General features: G+C 31.6%; 2 protein-coding genes across 14 annotated transcripts in view; one reads left to right on the top strand and one right to left on the bottom strand.

Annotated features, from left to right (window-relative positions):
- The window catches only part of LOC115883099 (copper-transporting ATPase 1), a 120309-nt gene extending 112754 nt beyond the window's left edge, over nt 1-7555 (top strand). For 11 of the 12 annotated variants that reach the window (XM_030901383.1, XM_030901382.1, XM_030901384.1 and 8 more), the window contains one exon: nt 5777-5940. In XM_030901383.1, the coding sequence (XP_030757243.1) occupies nt 5777-5891 (115 nt within the window). In that variant the 3' untranslated portion in view covers nt 5892-5940. Of the gene's footprint in view, nt 1-5776 lie in introns of all 12 variants that reach the window. The other variant, XM_030901386.1, reaches the window with a different exon arrangement.
- Nucleotides 7556-7695: 140 nt separating this feature from the next.
- The window catches only part of LOC115883100, a 51014-nt gene continuing 41916 nt past the window's right edge, over nt 7696-16793 (bottom strand). For both annotated transcript variants that reach the window (XM_030901393.1, XM_030901394.1), the window contains exons 16-18: nt 10761-10892; nt 9546-9623; nt 7696-8061 (exon numbers count right to left, since the gene is read on the bottom strand). In XM_030901393.1, the coding sequence (XP_030757253.1) occupies nt 7946-8061; nt 9546-9623; nt 10761-10892 (326 nt within the window). In that variant the 3' untranslated portion in view covers nt 7696-7945. The remainder of the gene's footprint in view (nt 8062-9545; nt 9624-10760; nt 10893-16793) is intronic.

Here is a 16793-nt window from a genome sequence, read left to right as displayed (position 1 = left end):
TCTAAAGTCTGAAGATAGTCTGAAGTTTGAAAATACCGCGAAATACCGTTAGAGTAATAGTAGTTGCATAAGTTGTGTTGTAAATAGTATAAGTTGTGTGTACAGAGTGAAACAAATAAATTCGTTAAGTATTTTATCGTGAGTTTAAATAGTGGACCCACGGAATCCGTAACAGTATTTTAAGACGTCTGGCTCTTTGATATATCTTTTACTATGCTCTCTGGAACAGCATGCGGCCCATCTGGCTGCCGATACCCGTTGCGTTCACTACTGCGCATCGGTAGAATTCTATATGTATATATATCGTATCCTATATTTTTTGTTAATTTAGTCGTATAAATTCTAGTATTGAATATAAATCGAACATGTCTCCATAGCGTAGTGCGTAGAGTTTCCGACCACGAACTGATGATTCAGAGTTCGAATCCGGGTCAGGTCACGTTTACCGGCAGCCGCATGCTGTTTTATGCTGTTCTAGAGTGCATAGTAAAAGATATATCAAAGAACCAGACGTCTTAAAATATTTGTTTTTCCGACGTTGCTAGCTCTCGTACTACTAATTGATACTTCAAAGTTTCAATATTTGTCATGGCAACGATTTTTTTCAACGAAACAATTATAATAGAATTATTATCTTTTAAATGACTTTACTGAAGAAACCAGGTTTAGGTATAGGAACATGATATCGGGTTGAAAAGCAATTTTATTTGGGTTTTAATTTTTTAAATAATATTCGTAGGGTTGAATTTAAAATAACAAAGATCTCAGTAATTTTATAACAAACGGAAATAATTATTTTTTCTGGCCTCCCTGTTTGATATCCAATCAGTTGATTTAGATATTTAGATAGATCGGATATGCCGACTTTCCTTAACCTATAAACCAAATTTCAGCATTCAATATGCCGAATTTATGATTTCTTCTTCTTTTTCTTTCTCAGCCTGGTTCCATCCAGTGTTGGATATAGGCCTCTTCTAGGTTTTTCCATGCTTCGCGATCTCTAGCCACTTCCCGCCACTGCCCTGACGTCATCGACCCATCTCTTTTTTGGTCAGCCCACACTTGTTATTCCCCTAGGTCTCTAACAACATCTATTAATTTTATTTTTTGACGTATATGGGAGTTCCGTATTTTATCCTTAATGGTGACTCCCAACATAATTCTTTCCATGGCTTTTTGTGCTACTCGTAGTTCTGCTGTTCTGGGATTACCCTAAAAATAATAATAAATGTTAATAAAATAATTGCCATGTCTCTAAGCCATACGTAAGCACAGGTAGAATGCAGCTGTCGTAAGCCTTTTTCTTTAAGTTGATGGGTACCTTTTTATCCTTGAAAATATCGCTCATATTTCCAAATGCTACCCATGCCAAATGGATCCTGCGTTTGGTCTCCGTATTTTGGTTCTCCTTACCCAGCTTGAAATAATAATTGCCATGTCTCTAAGCCATACGTAAGCACAGGTAGAATGCAGCTGTCGTAAGCCTTTTTCTTTAAGTTGATGGGTACCTTTTTATCCTTGAAAATATCGCTCATATTTCCAAATGCTACCCATGCCAAATGGATCCTGCGTTTGGTCTTGCTTGATTTAATGACCTAAATATAATATTCTATATATATATATATATATATATATATATATATATATATATATATATATATATATATATATATATATATATATATATATATATATATATATATATATATATATATATATATATATATATATATATATATATATATATATATATATATATATATATATATATATATATATATATATATATATATATATAATGCAATCCCGCAAATGCTGGATCCCGCAATTCCTCTGTGATTCCGCGGGATTTACCGTGCGCGGGATCTGCGGGATCGACACTAGGGGATTCCCCTTACGGCTTGGCCATTAAAAATAAGTGAAACAAACAGGTTAGTTATTAGATTTCTTTCCAGCGTAACGTGAAAGTGAAGAAAAGCGTTTAACTAGTACTTGTGGACAATTTCGTTAAATAAACTGCCGAACATAATTATCGGGACAAGCAAAATTTTAGGGTAAATTTAAGTTGAATATCTCTTGAACTAAAAAAGATTTTGGGATGCGGTTTGGACCAGGTTTTAGATGCATTTATTGTGATTAAGATACTATGTGATTTTCGAAAATATATTTAGCGAATTCTCGTATACAGGGTGTTTTATAAGAGTATGAAAATTTGGTTAAGAATCTTTACCAAATTTACAGTTTTTAAAAAATCTAAATTTTTACCAAGTACGACTAATCTGTATTAAAATTAGAAAAAACAATTTGATCGGTTTTTTTTGTTTTATGGAAAATACGGCGTTTTTTCGAAAAATATGCATTTTTAGTCATACGATGGTTCTAAATGGTACTAACTTTGAACAGCTGGTTCCAAAAAAAATGAATACGACTCATTTTTTTCGAATATTTGAGCAGTGTGACATTGAATAAAACAACTTTGCTTTTGATAAAGTAGCAAATAAACTTTTCAGAATGTCAGCATGACATGAGTTGAGAAATGGAGGATTGGTATCATAGAATATACTGCCCGAAATAATAAAAATATGTTTTAAATCGTATTCAATTTTATTGGAACCAGCTGTACATTCTGCATATGCCAAAAAATTATTGATATAGAGTGTATCTAAAAGCAGATAACTAACACAAATTGAAAAAAAAAATTAATTTTTTAATTTTTATTAATGAAAAAAAATTAAGTATAAAATAAGTAGATAAATTATAATAAAATTTAAGTTTATTTAATATTAAATATATGTTTTGAACACCCTGTATACATCGGACCAAATTTCTGTTCAGCTAGTTTAAGATACACGCTATATCAGTATATTGTGGGCCTATCTATGCAAAATGTACCACGCCTTTTGTACCATTTTAGGACCAAATGTATGACTATAAATGCATATTTTTCGAAAAAAACTCGTATTTTCCTTAAAACAAAAAATTAAAAAAAAACTTTTATTAGTTATTTTACATAGTAAAAATTTCGATTTTTCAAAAATTGTAAATTTTCGGTAAAAAAAATTCTTGACCAAATTTGTACACTATTATAAAACGCTCTGTATACGAGAATTCGCTAAATATATTTTCGAAAACCACATAGCATCTTAATCACAATCGATGCGTCTAAAACCTGGTCCAAACCTCATCCCAAAATCGGAGAGAGAAAAGAAGAGCATTTATTGTTTACAATCCCGCAATTTTGCGGATCCGCGGGATTGATTGCTTTAATCCCGCAGGTTTGCGGGATTGAGATTTTGGTGCGGGATTGCATTCCCTATTCCTATACCTAAAATAAATCGTTTTTAATTTATTTAAGATTTAGTTTGAAAACGTATATTTTTCTTGATTTTATCTAGCTTCCTTTGACATTAAGTGTCAAACAGTCAGCCAATTTATTTCCATCTGTCAGAAAATGAATTAAAAATATAATATAAATATATCTATATAATAAAAATATAAATATATCTCGTATTTTCGTTCTTGAGTGATATCTAATAGTTGATATTTTAATAATATACCCTAAGATCGAAAAAAAACCAGCGCAAAGTTAGCTTGGAAATGATGATCAATAATATACTGTCATAGGCTTCTGGTTAAAATCAAGAAACATATACGCTTTAAAGCTAAATCTTAAATAACTTAAAAACGATTTATTTTAGGTACAGGAACCTGTATAGTCAAAAAGTAACAAATTTTAAAAACGAAAGTAACGAAAGCCTTTTCACGAGTGAAATAAAAAAAGTGGATTTCCATTTGAAAAAAAAAATGATTTATGATAATTTTTTAATCGCTCAATTCCATGACAGCTGCGGCCATTATATATATGACATTCGGACAATTTAATTTTTGACATAGATAGCCACATATCTTCTCTTTATGGTACAGTGGCTGTGGCAATCACTAAATTTGACGTTTAGGCTATATACATATTTTTGACAGGCAGTTTTTTCCTCCAAAAATTATAAATATTTTTTTTTCTCAGAAACGGTTAACGTTAGATATAGAGTGTTTAATATCAAAATTCATAAAATTTTACAGAGAATTTAAGTATATAATAAAAAATGGGGCCACCCATTTAAAATAAGAAAGTTGCTGTCAACTTCATGTATTTCCGAAAGTGCCGCCATATTGGAAATATTTTTAATCGATAGATCTCATTGTGAAACAATGAAATGCACAAAATCTTGTACCTAGATATTGCAGTTTTCTAGAAACTTCTAACGCAGGCTCAGCCTGGGACACCCTGTATAAATACTTGAATTTTGTCAACCATTATACATACGTCATTCAATTTTTACAAAGTGTGCATTAGGAGTATGTATATCATTATCTAAACAGACCGGGGCCACATTTAGCTTCGCCGCCCCAGGCCCCCGACAGGCTTAGTCCGCCACTGCTGACGTCACACGCAATTCCTTCCACTCTACGTAGCGTAGGTAGCCGAAGAGGAGATTAGAAATTCAATATGCCAAGAAAGTTCGCAAATTTTTTATGGCTCATATTAAACAATTTTTAGTTCATCCTCAATTAAATATGGAAATATGTAATGTGGATTTTTGCAAATATTGTGAACCTACAACTTTCGATTCTTTCTCGTGATTTCTTCTTCTTCTATTAGCAAAGAGCTCATAATTATTTCTTGTTTATTGTCATTTATTGTCGAGAAATATTAAAAAACACGCTTATCACCGCAGACAGGACTCCGGAAGCGACTGATGAGAAATTCGATTGGCAAATACGGGTGTAGTATGGGAAAAAAGAAATAAAATAGCGAATAATGGCGGCGCGTTCGGTATTGGTCAGTGTGCGCGACAAGAAAAAAAGTGCGATTCTTGCGGCGCGCGCGGCTCTGGTCAATGTGCGCGTACCTTAACATACCGTCTATAGCAGCACACATATTTGTATCCACTGTCTTTTTCGTTCGAGATAAAGCATTATACACTATGTCAAATGTCGAAATGGTGTAAAGTAACGTGAGAAGAACCGTATAGAGAAAGAACTTCAATCATAAAAAAACTAGTTCTACCGAATTAAAGTACTAGTTTCAAAGTAAGTCTCAGAGAAACACCCTGTATAATACAAATTACATACAGATATGTATTCTACTGATAAACATATTTGTTACATTTTTTCAAGGGAGTTTTCAGTTAGTGTACAGGGTGACAATAGGGTAGTATACAGGGTGACAATTTGAAAACGAACAGTATTTAATATTACCTCTACCGATGATAGTATGAAAATTTGGCGAAATAAGTCAATTTACATATCAAGAGGGGAACAATTTTTGAGGCATTTGTTGTCGTGTTACTTTCAACCCTTTGACCCCCAGGGCACCTACCCCTAAAATTTTAAATGGCAACCCGTATTTCTTTTACCATTTTTGTGTTCCTTATAAAATTCTCAAAAAAATAATGCAGTTTATGTAGAATTTTATAAGACAACATGGTAAAAGAAATAGGGGTTGCTATTTAAAATTTTAGGGTAGGTGCCCTGGGGGTCAAGGGGTTGAAAGTAACACGACAACAAATGCCTCAAAAATTGTCCCCCTTGATATGTAAATTGACGCGTTTCGCCAAAAAAAAAATTCATACTATCATCGGTAGGGGCAATATTAAATACTGTTCGTTTTCAAATTGTCACCCTGTATATAAAATCTAGGAACTAGTGGGGGTTCTTTCTCACTAGTCAGTCGATACCACTGTCTGCTGTATATATATATATTTTTTTTTGATTATAGATTTCTGGGAAAAACTAGATCCACAAAACAAAGACTGCTGTCAGATAGGGATGATGAACCTAGTATTGAGTTTAGTAATAAACGGGATTACGATGTTCAAGAACCTTTAATATAATATACTACCTATACTGTTATCAAGGATTTACTTAAATGTATAAATATTTTATAAATTTTGATGTTTTTATTTATTTTAATATAACATGATTATATGCTTTTTTATAATACCAGAAACCCTGTTATACATATAAATATACTGATATATTTTTACAGTTTAGGAACTTTTATTTAAGAATGAATATTTGAAAATAAACGAACAAGAGAGCTATTAAGAAGAAAGACTAACCTATACAGTGTGGTCTGATTTTAATCAAAAGTTAGCACAAACATGCCAGAAATATATCAATTTAAGAACAGACAAAACAAAACTACCTCGCAATAAAAAACAGCGTCACAATATTCTTTTAAAGGACATATTTTTGTCGTACCAACGTCTAGACTTTAAATAAAATTTTACATTACGTTCGACCCTTACAAAAATATCGAGGCCGCATTTCTAGGCCTTCCTTGACGTCGTTTTTCCGTTCGTACAGTGCTGCTTAGAAAACAGAAATATATTTAGATGTTGTTTAAACAAACGCTTAAGAGTAATAATAAAATAAACAAGGATGAATGAAGAACTATGTATTTCATCTAAAATCAAGCTTACCAGAGTATTAATTCTATTAAAAGGCTTGAGATATTAGAAACATATCCTTTAATAGAAAAAGTGTTGGTAATAATTATTATTGAGCCGACCCTACATGTAATAAAATTAAGTTAGTAAAAAAGTTTCAGATACATTTTTTAACAGATTTATATCAATTATTATATAATTAATTGTAGGTCAGCCCAACGGAAATTATCGATTGCCATTTCAAAGGCTACTGTGACGCTGTTTTTTGATCGAATATACAGTTCATATGCATTGTTTTGGTGGACAAAATGTAAACTCAAAAACATCTTAATTCTAAATGGCGCAAACGAAAACAATGCAAAAAATGAACACAGGTTATACAATGAAAAAAAAACAGCGTCAGAGTTGGTTGGGAAATGAAGTCAACTTGGCGCCGTTTTTTAAACCATAAAAACTAATACATTATTAGGTACTTAAAATGATGAAATGAAAAAATTATATAAATGTTAACGTTAAGTATAAAAGGGTAAGTGAAAAGTAAAATATTAATATTAGAAACTCTTATATTAGGTAAAATGAGTGAACTAATGCTAAACATAACAAATGAACAAAAAACGAAAGGAAATATAAGTCTTAAACGACAATAACAAACACAATATAGAAAAAATATAGTTAAAAAAATATAACACAACTGTCAACATTTAAATTTCAAAATGACGAACAGCAATAAACTAGACTACTTTTAATAACAGAAAAAAAAATAATTTGAACAACTTTAATAAATATGCTTATTCATATATATAATAAACACAGTAATTTCTAATGCTTTGGTATAAATCTAAGTCTATCTTATACATATCAACATAAATACTCATCTGTGTTAGATGTGATTAATATTATAACATTATAAGGAACTTTGGTTAACATTCAGGCACAAAACCGAGATCTTTTCGTTATCACTTAGAACAGGTTGAAATTTGTTTCATATTTAAATTTCAAATGGGTGAGTATTAAAATACATACATACATGATAAAGATTTTGCTGAACAGACCAAAAGAAAATCAGTAATATTAAGTTGTGACATGATAGAAATTTAACCAAAAAACCACCAAAAATTTGAAAACTGAATATTTTCAAGACGTTCAAGAAGGCACATGTAATTCCTGTATCACTTTGTAGTTGAAATAGTTAAAATTAACGAAGACAAAGAATAATTATTTGGATGAAAAAAAAAAATGAAAACATGTTAAATATGATAAGGCTACTTGAACATATTCAGATAAACAGATAGAGAATACAATTATGGTTAGAAACAGTTTGTTAATGAATCCAATTAACAAAAAGACAGCTTGGATAAAGTTAAATGAAACGTGTCAACAACAAAAACAGATTGTTGAAGAGGACTAAGAAAAAATATAAAAAATATTCAAAAAAATTAGTACTGGTAAAGTGTCTTTTCGAAGGTACATGGTTCAGCAATATCATAAATAAATACTCATAACAACTTACTTTTTGTAAAACTTCTCAAAGACATCAAACGATTTCTGTCTATATGGAATGGGACTTTCACTTTCAGTTTCTTTTTAATGTTGTAAGATTTATTGGCCATATCTAAAAATATAAAGAAAATGTATCAAATGGGCAAAAAATTATCTAAAAGTGCGAAAATTAGCCCAATTGATGTTTAATATACAGGACGTTTCAAAAAACATGTGCAATATCTTTCGTTTGGATATTTCCTCAGGTAAAAATAAGATTTTTTATATTAACATTAATTTTATTGTGATTTGTGATTTATTTTTTCTTTGAACATTAATTGTGATAAATAAAATTGCCTTATCCCATCAAGGAGATCGAAATCTTTTAGTATGCTAATCTGGACCACAACGTCTAACTAGCTACAAAAGTTCAAAAATATGTGTCCTGAACTACTACATACAGATTATAAACTCTGTTTTTTCTTTATTGTTTTTCGTGGTTCCAATTTTCAGAATCGGGCACTAGTTAGGTTACTAGTTTGCGCACATATCACGCCCACTTATGGCCTCTAAAATTGTGCCCAGCGCCTGACCGGCACAGTTATTAGAGAGATATCGGAAAACCGAATAGCGTCATGCAGTATTTACGCGTACCTTATCATGGTTACGATATGCGCGAGTCAATTATCTTACCATACCATTCGAATAATTATTTAACGCAACACCCGCTAATAACGTTATCGCCTGACGTAATTTGCGGATCAATTACATCAAGCGCTATTTCTAAATAACGTTTAAAAATTGCTTAAATGGGTGTGCGGCTATTTACAACCGGGGCCGGCCGGCGAGATCTTTTATTTTAGGTTATGTTTGAATTGTTTTGAATTATTACTTTAGTTTTATTAGGTAATTTGATATTTAAGTAGCTGGGATTAGTTTTAATTAAATAAATATGGCCCAAAATATGGATTCCACCTCTTCCAATATTAAAGAACCTATAAAGAGGCTTAGGTTTACAGCAGATGACGACTTAGCCCTTCTAAGAGAATTTGTTGCTTGCTGCCCTAAACCCACTGGCAGACGTTGAACAATAAAGCACTGGAAATAAGCACTTTAGCCCTTTAGTTTAAAAATACCTAGTAAACAAAACAATTTCAAAGTTTTAAATTCAAAGTTAGGTTAAGTTTAAATAGCGGACGCGACGCGAACAGAATTCTTTCCGATCCGATAACTATAAATGAAGAGAGTTAATACCACCTCAAGTAAAGGAAATAACACCTGGCTTTATTAAATTCCATGCACGCTATTCGGTTTAGCGATATCTCTCTATTACGCTGTTTATTGTTATTTTACGCGAGTTAATTTTTGCGCACAGGAAATTTTACTCGTTTGCACATCGTCATAAAAACAATTTTCATACCACGAATTAGGGACAAGATTTTTATCTGTATACTTATAGGATACCTAATCTGTGCTACTACGCAATGTTGTCAACAAGAGAAAAAAGTCAGTAGCGCACGTTTTTTTAGAAACTTACGTAATTTATGTGAAACTTAAAACCAAGATACCGTTTTCTGTTAACTCTGTATTTTTAAAAATGAACCCTTTCATTATTACCTGAAATATTATTACAATGTTTTCTCCTCTTCTGTAGATTTTTTTGAGTACCATCTTTTCTTACAATTTCAAGGGAACCTATATATTTGGAAAAATATTCATCAAAAATAATAAGGATATTATATATTAGATTTAGGTGATATTTTTATGTTATGCGTTGTTGAAAGATTTTATAATAATTAGTGTTGAAACGATTCCGATTACGATTAACCGCCGATTATTAGATTTTTCCGATTAATCGTAACCGCCCATTTTTATACGATTTTTGATACGATTATTGTAATATGAGAAGTTTTAAAACCACTGGTAATTCCCCGGTCACTTCACCATGCGCTAGGACACCTCGACGCGAGGAATGCGAAAATATCGATTATTATGACTGTGTTACGGCTGTAAATGCGAAAAAACTTCTATTATCAACCGCCTTGGAAAATGACCCTATAGAGGAAGTGCCAGAGATTGGACTTAAACTGCCAGTAACAGAGGCTTCTACGCGGGATGGAATATGGGACATTTGTCAAGAAATAATAAACGATGTGGAAATGGAAGAGCCACTGTCAATTTTTTCTGGACGGTACAATATAGATTTTCTTCCATAAAAATTTAAAAAAATATATTTTGAAACTAATTAAAGAATACTCTGCCTTTCGCTTCAAGTAATGTTTTTATTGTTTACAGTCACTGGTTTTAAAGAGGAGGTTGAGGGATACCTAAAGGCACCTAATTTAGATCATTCAGCAGATGTCTTCAAGTACTGGTCTGAAAACTCTTTGTATCCAAACCTTAAGAAGTTGGCACAGAAACCATCCTCTGTCCAGTCAGAAAGATTGTTTTCTACAGCAGGAAACATTCAAACCCCTAAGAGAAATCGACTGGGTTCTGAAAACTTAAAAATGTTATGTTTTCTTAATAAAAATTTAATATCTCTTAATTTTCAATATTAAATTATATTATGTTATACCAAAAACAGGCCTGGGACTTAATTTTGCTTGTTTATTTTAGATTTTAAAAGTTTTTGTTCTGAACCTATATTTTATTTTCAGTTTGTATCTATTTTCGTTAGTTTCTTTTATAAATTATATGAAATACATATTTCTTCATTTTTTACTTGATAATCGTAATCGTAATCGTACCATTATTTCGGTTTTAATCGTAATCGCAATCGTAATCGTTTAACAGTAATCGTTTCCACACTAATAATAATATATCAATTACCTCGTTGTGAATTTCTAGTATTGTATTTGGTTCTAGTATTTTCTTTATCTGTATTTTCAGGTGAAGTTGAACCCTCTATAGGTATATTTTCTATTTTAGTGTCCATTTGTTTGTTACATTTCATTTTGTCTGCTAAAAAAATATATCTGTCTAATATAATATTGTTGAGAAATATTGGTTTTCGGGGAGTAAGGTTGATTTAAACATGATAAATTGGTACATTTGGGATCGAAATGTAATGTAAAAATGTACAGAAATGCTTAAAATGATAATAAAAAAACATGTCGCTTGCCTATCTTCATTAATAAACGCATAAAATATAATTTAAATTTAAATATGTTTTAGTCTTCTATCAACAGCTGTTAAAATCAGTAGATGTATAGATAATTATCATTCTTGATTTCTTGGGATTTAGGTAATTCAATAATTAAAGCTCAATTAAATTTGATTGGAGTTTTTAGTCATTTATTAACGATGATCAGAATGAATTAATTGGTTTAAACTAGAATTTAAATAAATAATTATTATTTAAATAAAGGCTGGACCAACAAAGGATTAAAAATAGATGGAGAATATCTTAACCATCTAAGATTTGCTGATGATATAGACGTAATTAGTAGCCAGCAATAAAGTAGGTCTCAAAATGTGCCCTTCCGGTTGAGGTGCCCTTGAGGTGGAGGCTGGAGGACCTGTCTTAATTTTCTCCACCTCCTTAACTTGGTCTCTCCTTAGACCTGATACCGGTGTTGTCCCGGATCTATAACAGAGGATATATCTCTCTTTCTCTATTGCCTCGTTGTATTTGAGGTCAATCCCTATCGTGAGGACCTGACCATGGCCCTCCTCTCGAGTTCTGGCAAAGCTGGTGATACGTCCCTACTTGCCTTCCGGTATTGGACGGCTTTCCATCCTGGCTCCTTGTCGGAGCAGAAGTGAGAGGTTCGCTCTCTTTCTCTTGCCCCTTGGTGGAGATGCGCCAGGCTGTTTCTTGGTTCCTTTACTCTTCCCGTTTTTGTGGAATGTTTTCGCTTTTGCTGGAGCAAATCCTTCGTGGAGCAGTCGGAGGTATCTCCGTACTCCTGCTTACAATAGAGTTCTGGCAAAGCTGGTGATACACCGCGAGGGTTAGGCTAAGAACATAGTGAAGCGACGAGGATAGCGGCGAGCAAGCAGCGCGACATCGCGTCCAAAACAAACCTCTGAAGACAAGTACGTCCGAACATAGTAAACTGTGATAGTAAAGCGATCTGCTCGAGCGGTTAGATCGAGCGGCGAGATCGATCCAAATCATTTTGTTTTCGTCGCTCTGTCGCGCTGTACAAAATGATAGATTCTCAAAAATTAATAGATTTAGTATTTGTAAGAGAGATTTTATAGGATCGGAAAGATAGTAATTGTCCTGTCCAGTAAATTATTAATATAAATAATTTAGGAAGAATCAAACGAACACGATGTTGTTCTGAACGTTGTTTATTCTACACTGTACAACTATAAGAAATATTTAACATTCCTATCCTATATACAAAAAACATAAAAGTTTATTTGGCGATAATTTAAATATATCACATATCTCTTCCCCTAAAATAAAGATATTCTAAAAAACATTACTTAACTAACTTATGAAATAACTAAATTCATAATATAAGTCTATCTGGAGCTTTAATTTTACTTCGACGTCTTAACGTACGGTCACTAGTCTCCGAACCCGAAAAATTCGACTCGTTTTCACTATTATCAATTTTCTCACAATCATTTTCTACCGATTTAACATTTGTACTATCAGTTAATGTTGTAGAATTTACATTTAATGTTTCTATAGGTTTAATGAACACATCATTTGAATCAGGTATATTACACAAATTATAATTTCTTTTCAACTGATTCACATGACGTTTCCATGTATCACCACTTTCAGTTTTTACTACATAATTTCTAGAACCTAAAACTTTCATAATCTTTCCCATACACCATTTAGGAAATCTATCTCTATAATTCTTTATCCAAACTGAATCATTTACTTTAAAATGTTCATTTCTTTTACTTGAATAATATTTTGATTTATTGTTTTGTTTATTTCGCACTATATCTGAAGTAGAAGGTAAAAGAAGATCAAGTTTTGTCCTAATTTTTCTATTTAATAATATTTTAGCGGGTGATTCATTTGTTGTAGAATGAGGTGTGTTCCGATGTTGGAACAAAGATCGGTTAAGAGTTAAATGTAAATCAAAATTCGGATTTTGAAACTTAGCTTTTAAAATTGAATTTTTCACTATTTTGACTGCACTTTCCGCTAAACCATTAGTTTCAGGATTATACGGTGCGCCTGACAAATGACGTATGCCAGCAGATTTTAAAAATAATTGAAATTGTTCTGATATAAATGTTGGACCATTGTCGGTACAAACTTCTATAGGTAACCCAAAACGAGCAAATAATTCCCTAAAAACTTTTATAGTAGTTGTAGCTGTTATATTATTTACTTCGAAACATTCAAGCCATTTTGAAGTAGCGTCTTGGATAACTAAAAAATTTTTATTCAACATATGAAAAAAATCAGCATGTAACCGCGTCCATGGTTCTTTAGGCCAATTCCAACATGAAATTGATTTTTTTGTTAGATTTGGAGCGTGTATACAACAAGATTTACAACTGTTTACGTATAATTCAATGTCCTTATCCATATTAGGCCACCACACGTAAGATCGTGCTAATGATTTCATTTTTACTATACCCATATGACTACTGTGTAATTCCTTCAAAATATTTAATTGAAACTTTTTAGGTATTATCAATCTGTAACCCCACATGATACATCCCTGTTCAATTGTCAATTCATTTTTTCTTACAAAAAATGGTTTAAATTCTTCTGAAGGGCTTTTTAAAGGAAAACCATGTTTAACGTAAAAATAAATTTTACTAATAATATTTCTCTAGCTGTTTCGTTCTTAATTTGTTTATAGTTTATTGGTAAACATTTATCGTCTAAAAAATTTAAATAAGAAATATTAGAAACAGAAGTTAAATTGTAAAATGTACTATTTTTAACATTGCAAGAATCCGGTTTTTCGTCGCTGTCCAAAATCAGCAGTGTTTTTTTCCGAATTAACAAAATGAATTTCATATTTAAATCCAGATAATATATGAGCCCATCGTTGTAAACGATTAGCTGAAAAAATAGGTAATCCTTTTCGATCGCCAAAAATAGTAAGAAGTGGTTTATGATCCGTAAATAATAAAAAATGTTGATTATATAAGTACTGGAAAAACTTTCTTACACCAAAAATAATTGCGGCAGCTTCTTTTTCAATTTGTGAATATGCTAATTCGTTTTTAAGCAATAATCTCGAAGCAAATGCAATTGGTTTTTCTATACCAGTATCAAATATGTGAGATAATGTAGCCCCTAGCCCATACTGTGACGCATCAACTGTTAATTTAATTTGCTTTTGTGGATCAAAATGAACAAGTACAGAGGAAGATAACAACATTTCTTTAGCTTGTTTAAAACTACTACTGCATTCTTCACTCCATAACCAGTTAGAATTTTTTTTAAGAAGATTATACAATGGTTTTAAAATCATAGAAATATTTGGAATAAATTTACAATAAAAATTAATCATTCCAAGAAATGATTTTAATTCTGTTACATTGTTTGGCTTATTTACATTTAAATTGCTTTAACATGTTCATTAGAAGTATGTAAGCCTTCTTTATCAATTTTATGCCCTAAATACTGTACAGAATCTTGAAAAAATGAACACTTCTCTTCTTTAACTTTTAAATTACAATCCAGTAGCTTCTTTAAAACAATTTCTAGTCTGTTTAAATGTTCTCGATCATTTTTCCCTGTTATCAAAATGTCATCTAAGAAACAAACCACACCAGGTATATTAGAAAATAACTGATCCATAATATTTTGAAAAATTGCTGGAGCGCATGTTATTCCATATGGTAATCGCGTATAACTAAAAAGACCTTTATGCGTAGAAATTGTAACTAGTTTTCTTGAATTTTCGTCTAACAAAATTTGTTGATATGCCTCCGACAAATCAATTTTCGAAAATTTTTGTCCGCCTTGTAATTCAGAAAATAAATATTCTATCCGTGGCAAAGGAAACTGTTGGCTTTTTAGATGTGGATTTAACGTAATTTTAAAATCGCCATATATTCTAATACCGCCATTTTGTTTCAACACCGGAACGATGGGTGTTGCCCATTCAGAAAAATCAGTGGACACTAAGACTTTATTATCCACCAGCCTTTTAATTTCATTTTCTATTTTTGATTTAAGTGCAAAAGGCACCGGCCTCGGCCTCGGCTTGCAAAATTTCGGTGTTACGTCTTCTTTTAATTTTAATGTTACCTCAAATTTATTAAATATTCCAATTTGGTTATCAAAAATACCTAAATATTTTCTAATTAAATTTGAAACCTCAGATTCTGGACTTACATAATTAAAATTTTCAGTTTCATTTTTACAACTAACTTTACTTATACCAAAGCTTATACCTAAACCTAACATACTTAAACAATTTCTACCAATTAGTGGAGGACCACCATTGCGTATAACATATGTTTTTAAAGAATAATTTTTATTTTCAGAAACAATACTTAACAAAATATATCCTAAAGGTTTAAATTGAACTCCTACATAGTCAGAAAAAGCTAAATCATTATTTTGTAACTTTTTACCTCTAAAATGTTTGTCAAATAATTTCTCAGAAATTGCAGCATGTGCAAAACCTGTGTCAATCTGAAAATTAATAGGAATATTTTCAACTAATTGATTTGACATTTCCATTACTATCTATATCAGTATTGTCGAAATATCGTAATAAATTTATATCTTTTAACATAAAAATTGATTCTGAATCGCTATTATGAGTTTTATCCTCATATTCTTCGCATAAAAAATTACTTTTATGAAAACGCTTACACTGCGGTGCTAAATGACCTTTTTCTCCGCATTTAAAACATGTACAGTTTTTATAAGCACAGTTTTTTGAAAAATGGTTAGTTCTACCACAGACAAAGCACTTACTTGTGGACGGTTGATTTCTTTTTTATTAAAATCACTCTCACTTCTTCTTTGATGAGAAAATGAATTACTTGTTGGGGTAGTTTTCTTAGAAACCGCACTTTCCTTCCTAGGTCTCGACTTCTGATTTTGCTGATAAAAATTTAATGGCTCCGACTTGATGGAAACCAGCCCTAAATTTTCTCGAACTTCATGCTCCCTCAAGACACATTCCTTGGATAAAGCAAGCTTAACCATCTTCTTGAAATCTGCTTTTGAAGCATCCTCTTCAAACAGTCGATCCATGATTTTGGTATCGTTTATTCCAACCACAAAAATGTCACGCATAACTACATCTAATTCTTGTTGAAAACCACAATTTTTAGCTATACTCTTCGGGCTTCCCAGTCTGCGACACGGGCTTCCCAGTCTGCGACACTTTCATTCACTTTTCGTTTACTATTGTAAAATTTTAGTCTCTCAGCGAAATATGACTTAACCGGTGATAAATTTGCTATCAACAGTTTTATTAAACTTTCGAAATCCAGTTCCTCTGGCAATTTTGGCACACATAAATTCCGAACAAGTACATACGTATTCTCAGAAAGGGTATTTAAAAAAATCGCCCTCATTCGGTCCTTGTCCGTAATTTTATTCGCGATGAAAAACTGCGAAATTCGTTCTTTAAACACCGTTATATTTGAAGAATTATGGTCAAATGTCTGTAAAGAACCAAGAATTCCTATTACTTCGGCCATTTTGTGAATATTAATTTGAATATCGCACAAAAAAACGTTAATGTTAATTTAAACACTCTCGATTTTTACTTCGATAACACTTTTCACTTATATCACTCGATATAAAAATACTCGATACAAAAATATCCTCGTCGCCAAATGTTCTGTCCAATAAATTATTAATATAAATAATTTAGGAAGAATCAAACGAATACGATGTTGTTCTGAACGTTGTTTATTCTACACTGTACAACTATAAGAAATATTTAACATTCCTAT

The sequence above is a fragment of the Sitophilus oryzae genome, unplaced genomic scaffold, assembly GCF_002938485.1.
Source record: "Sitophilus oryzae breed Bouriz unplaced genomic scaffold, Soryzae_2.0 scaffold_1809_pilon_pilon, whole genome shotgun sequence".
NCBI classification, from domain to species: Eukaryota; Metazoa; Arthropoda; class Insecta; order Coleoptera; family Curculionidae; genus Sitophilus; species Sitophilus oryzae.
The sequence above is the reverse complement of the archived record's forward strand: the minus strand, read 5'-3'. Positions and strand labels throughout refer to the sequence as shown.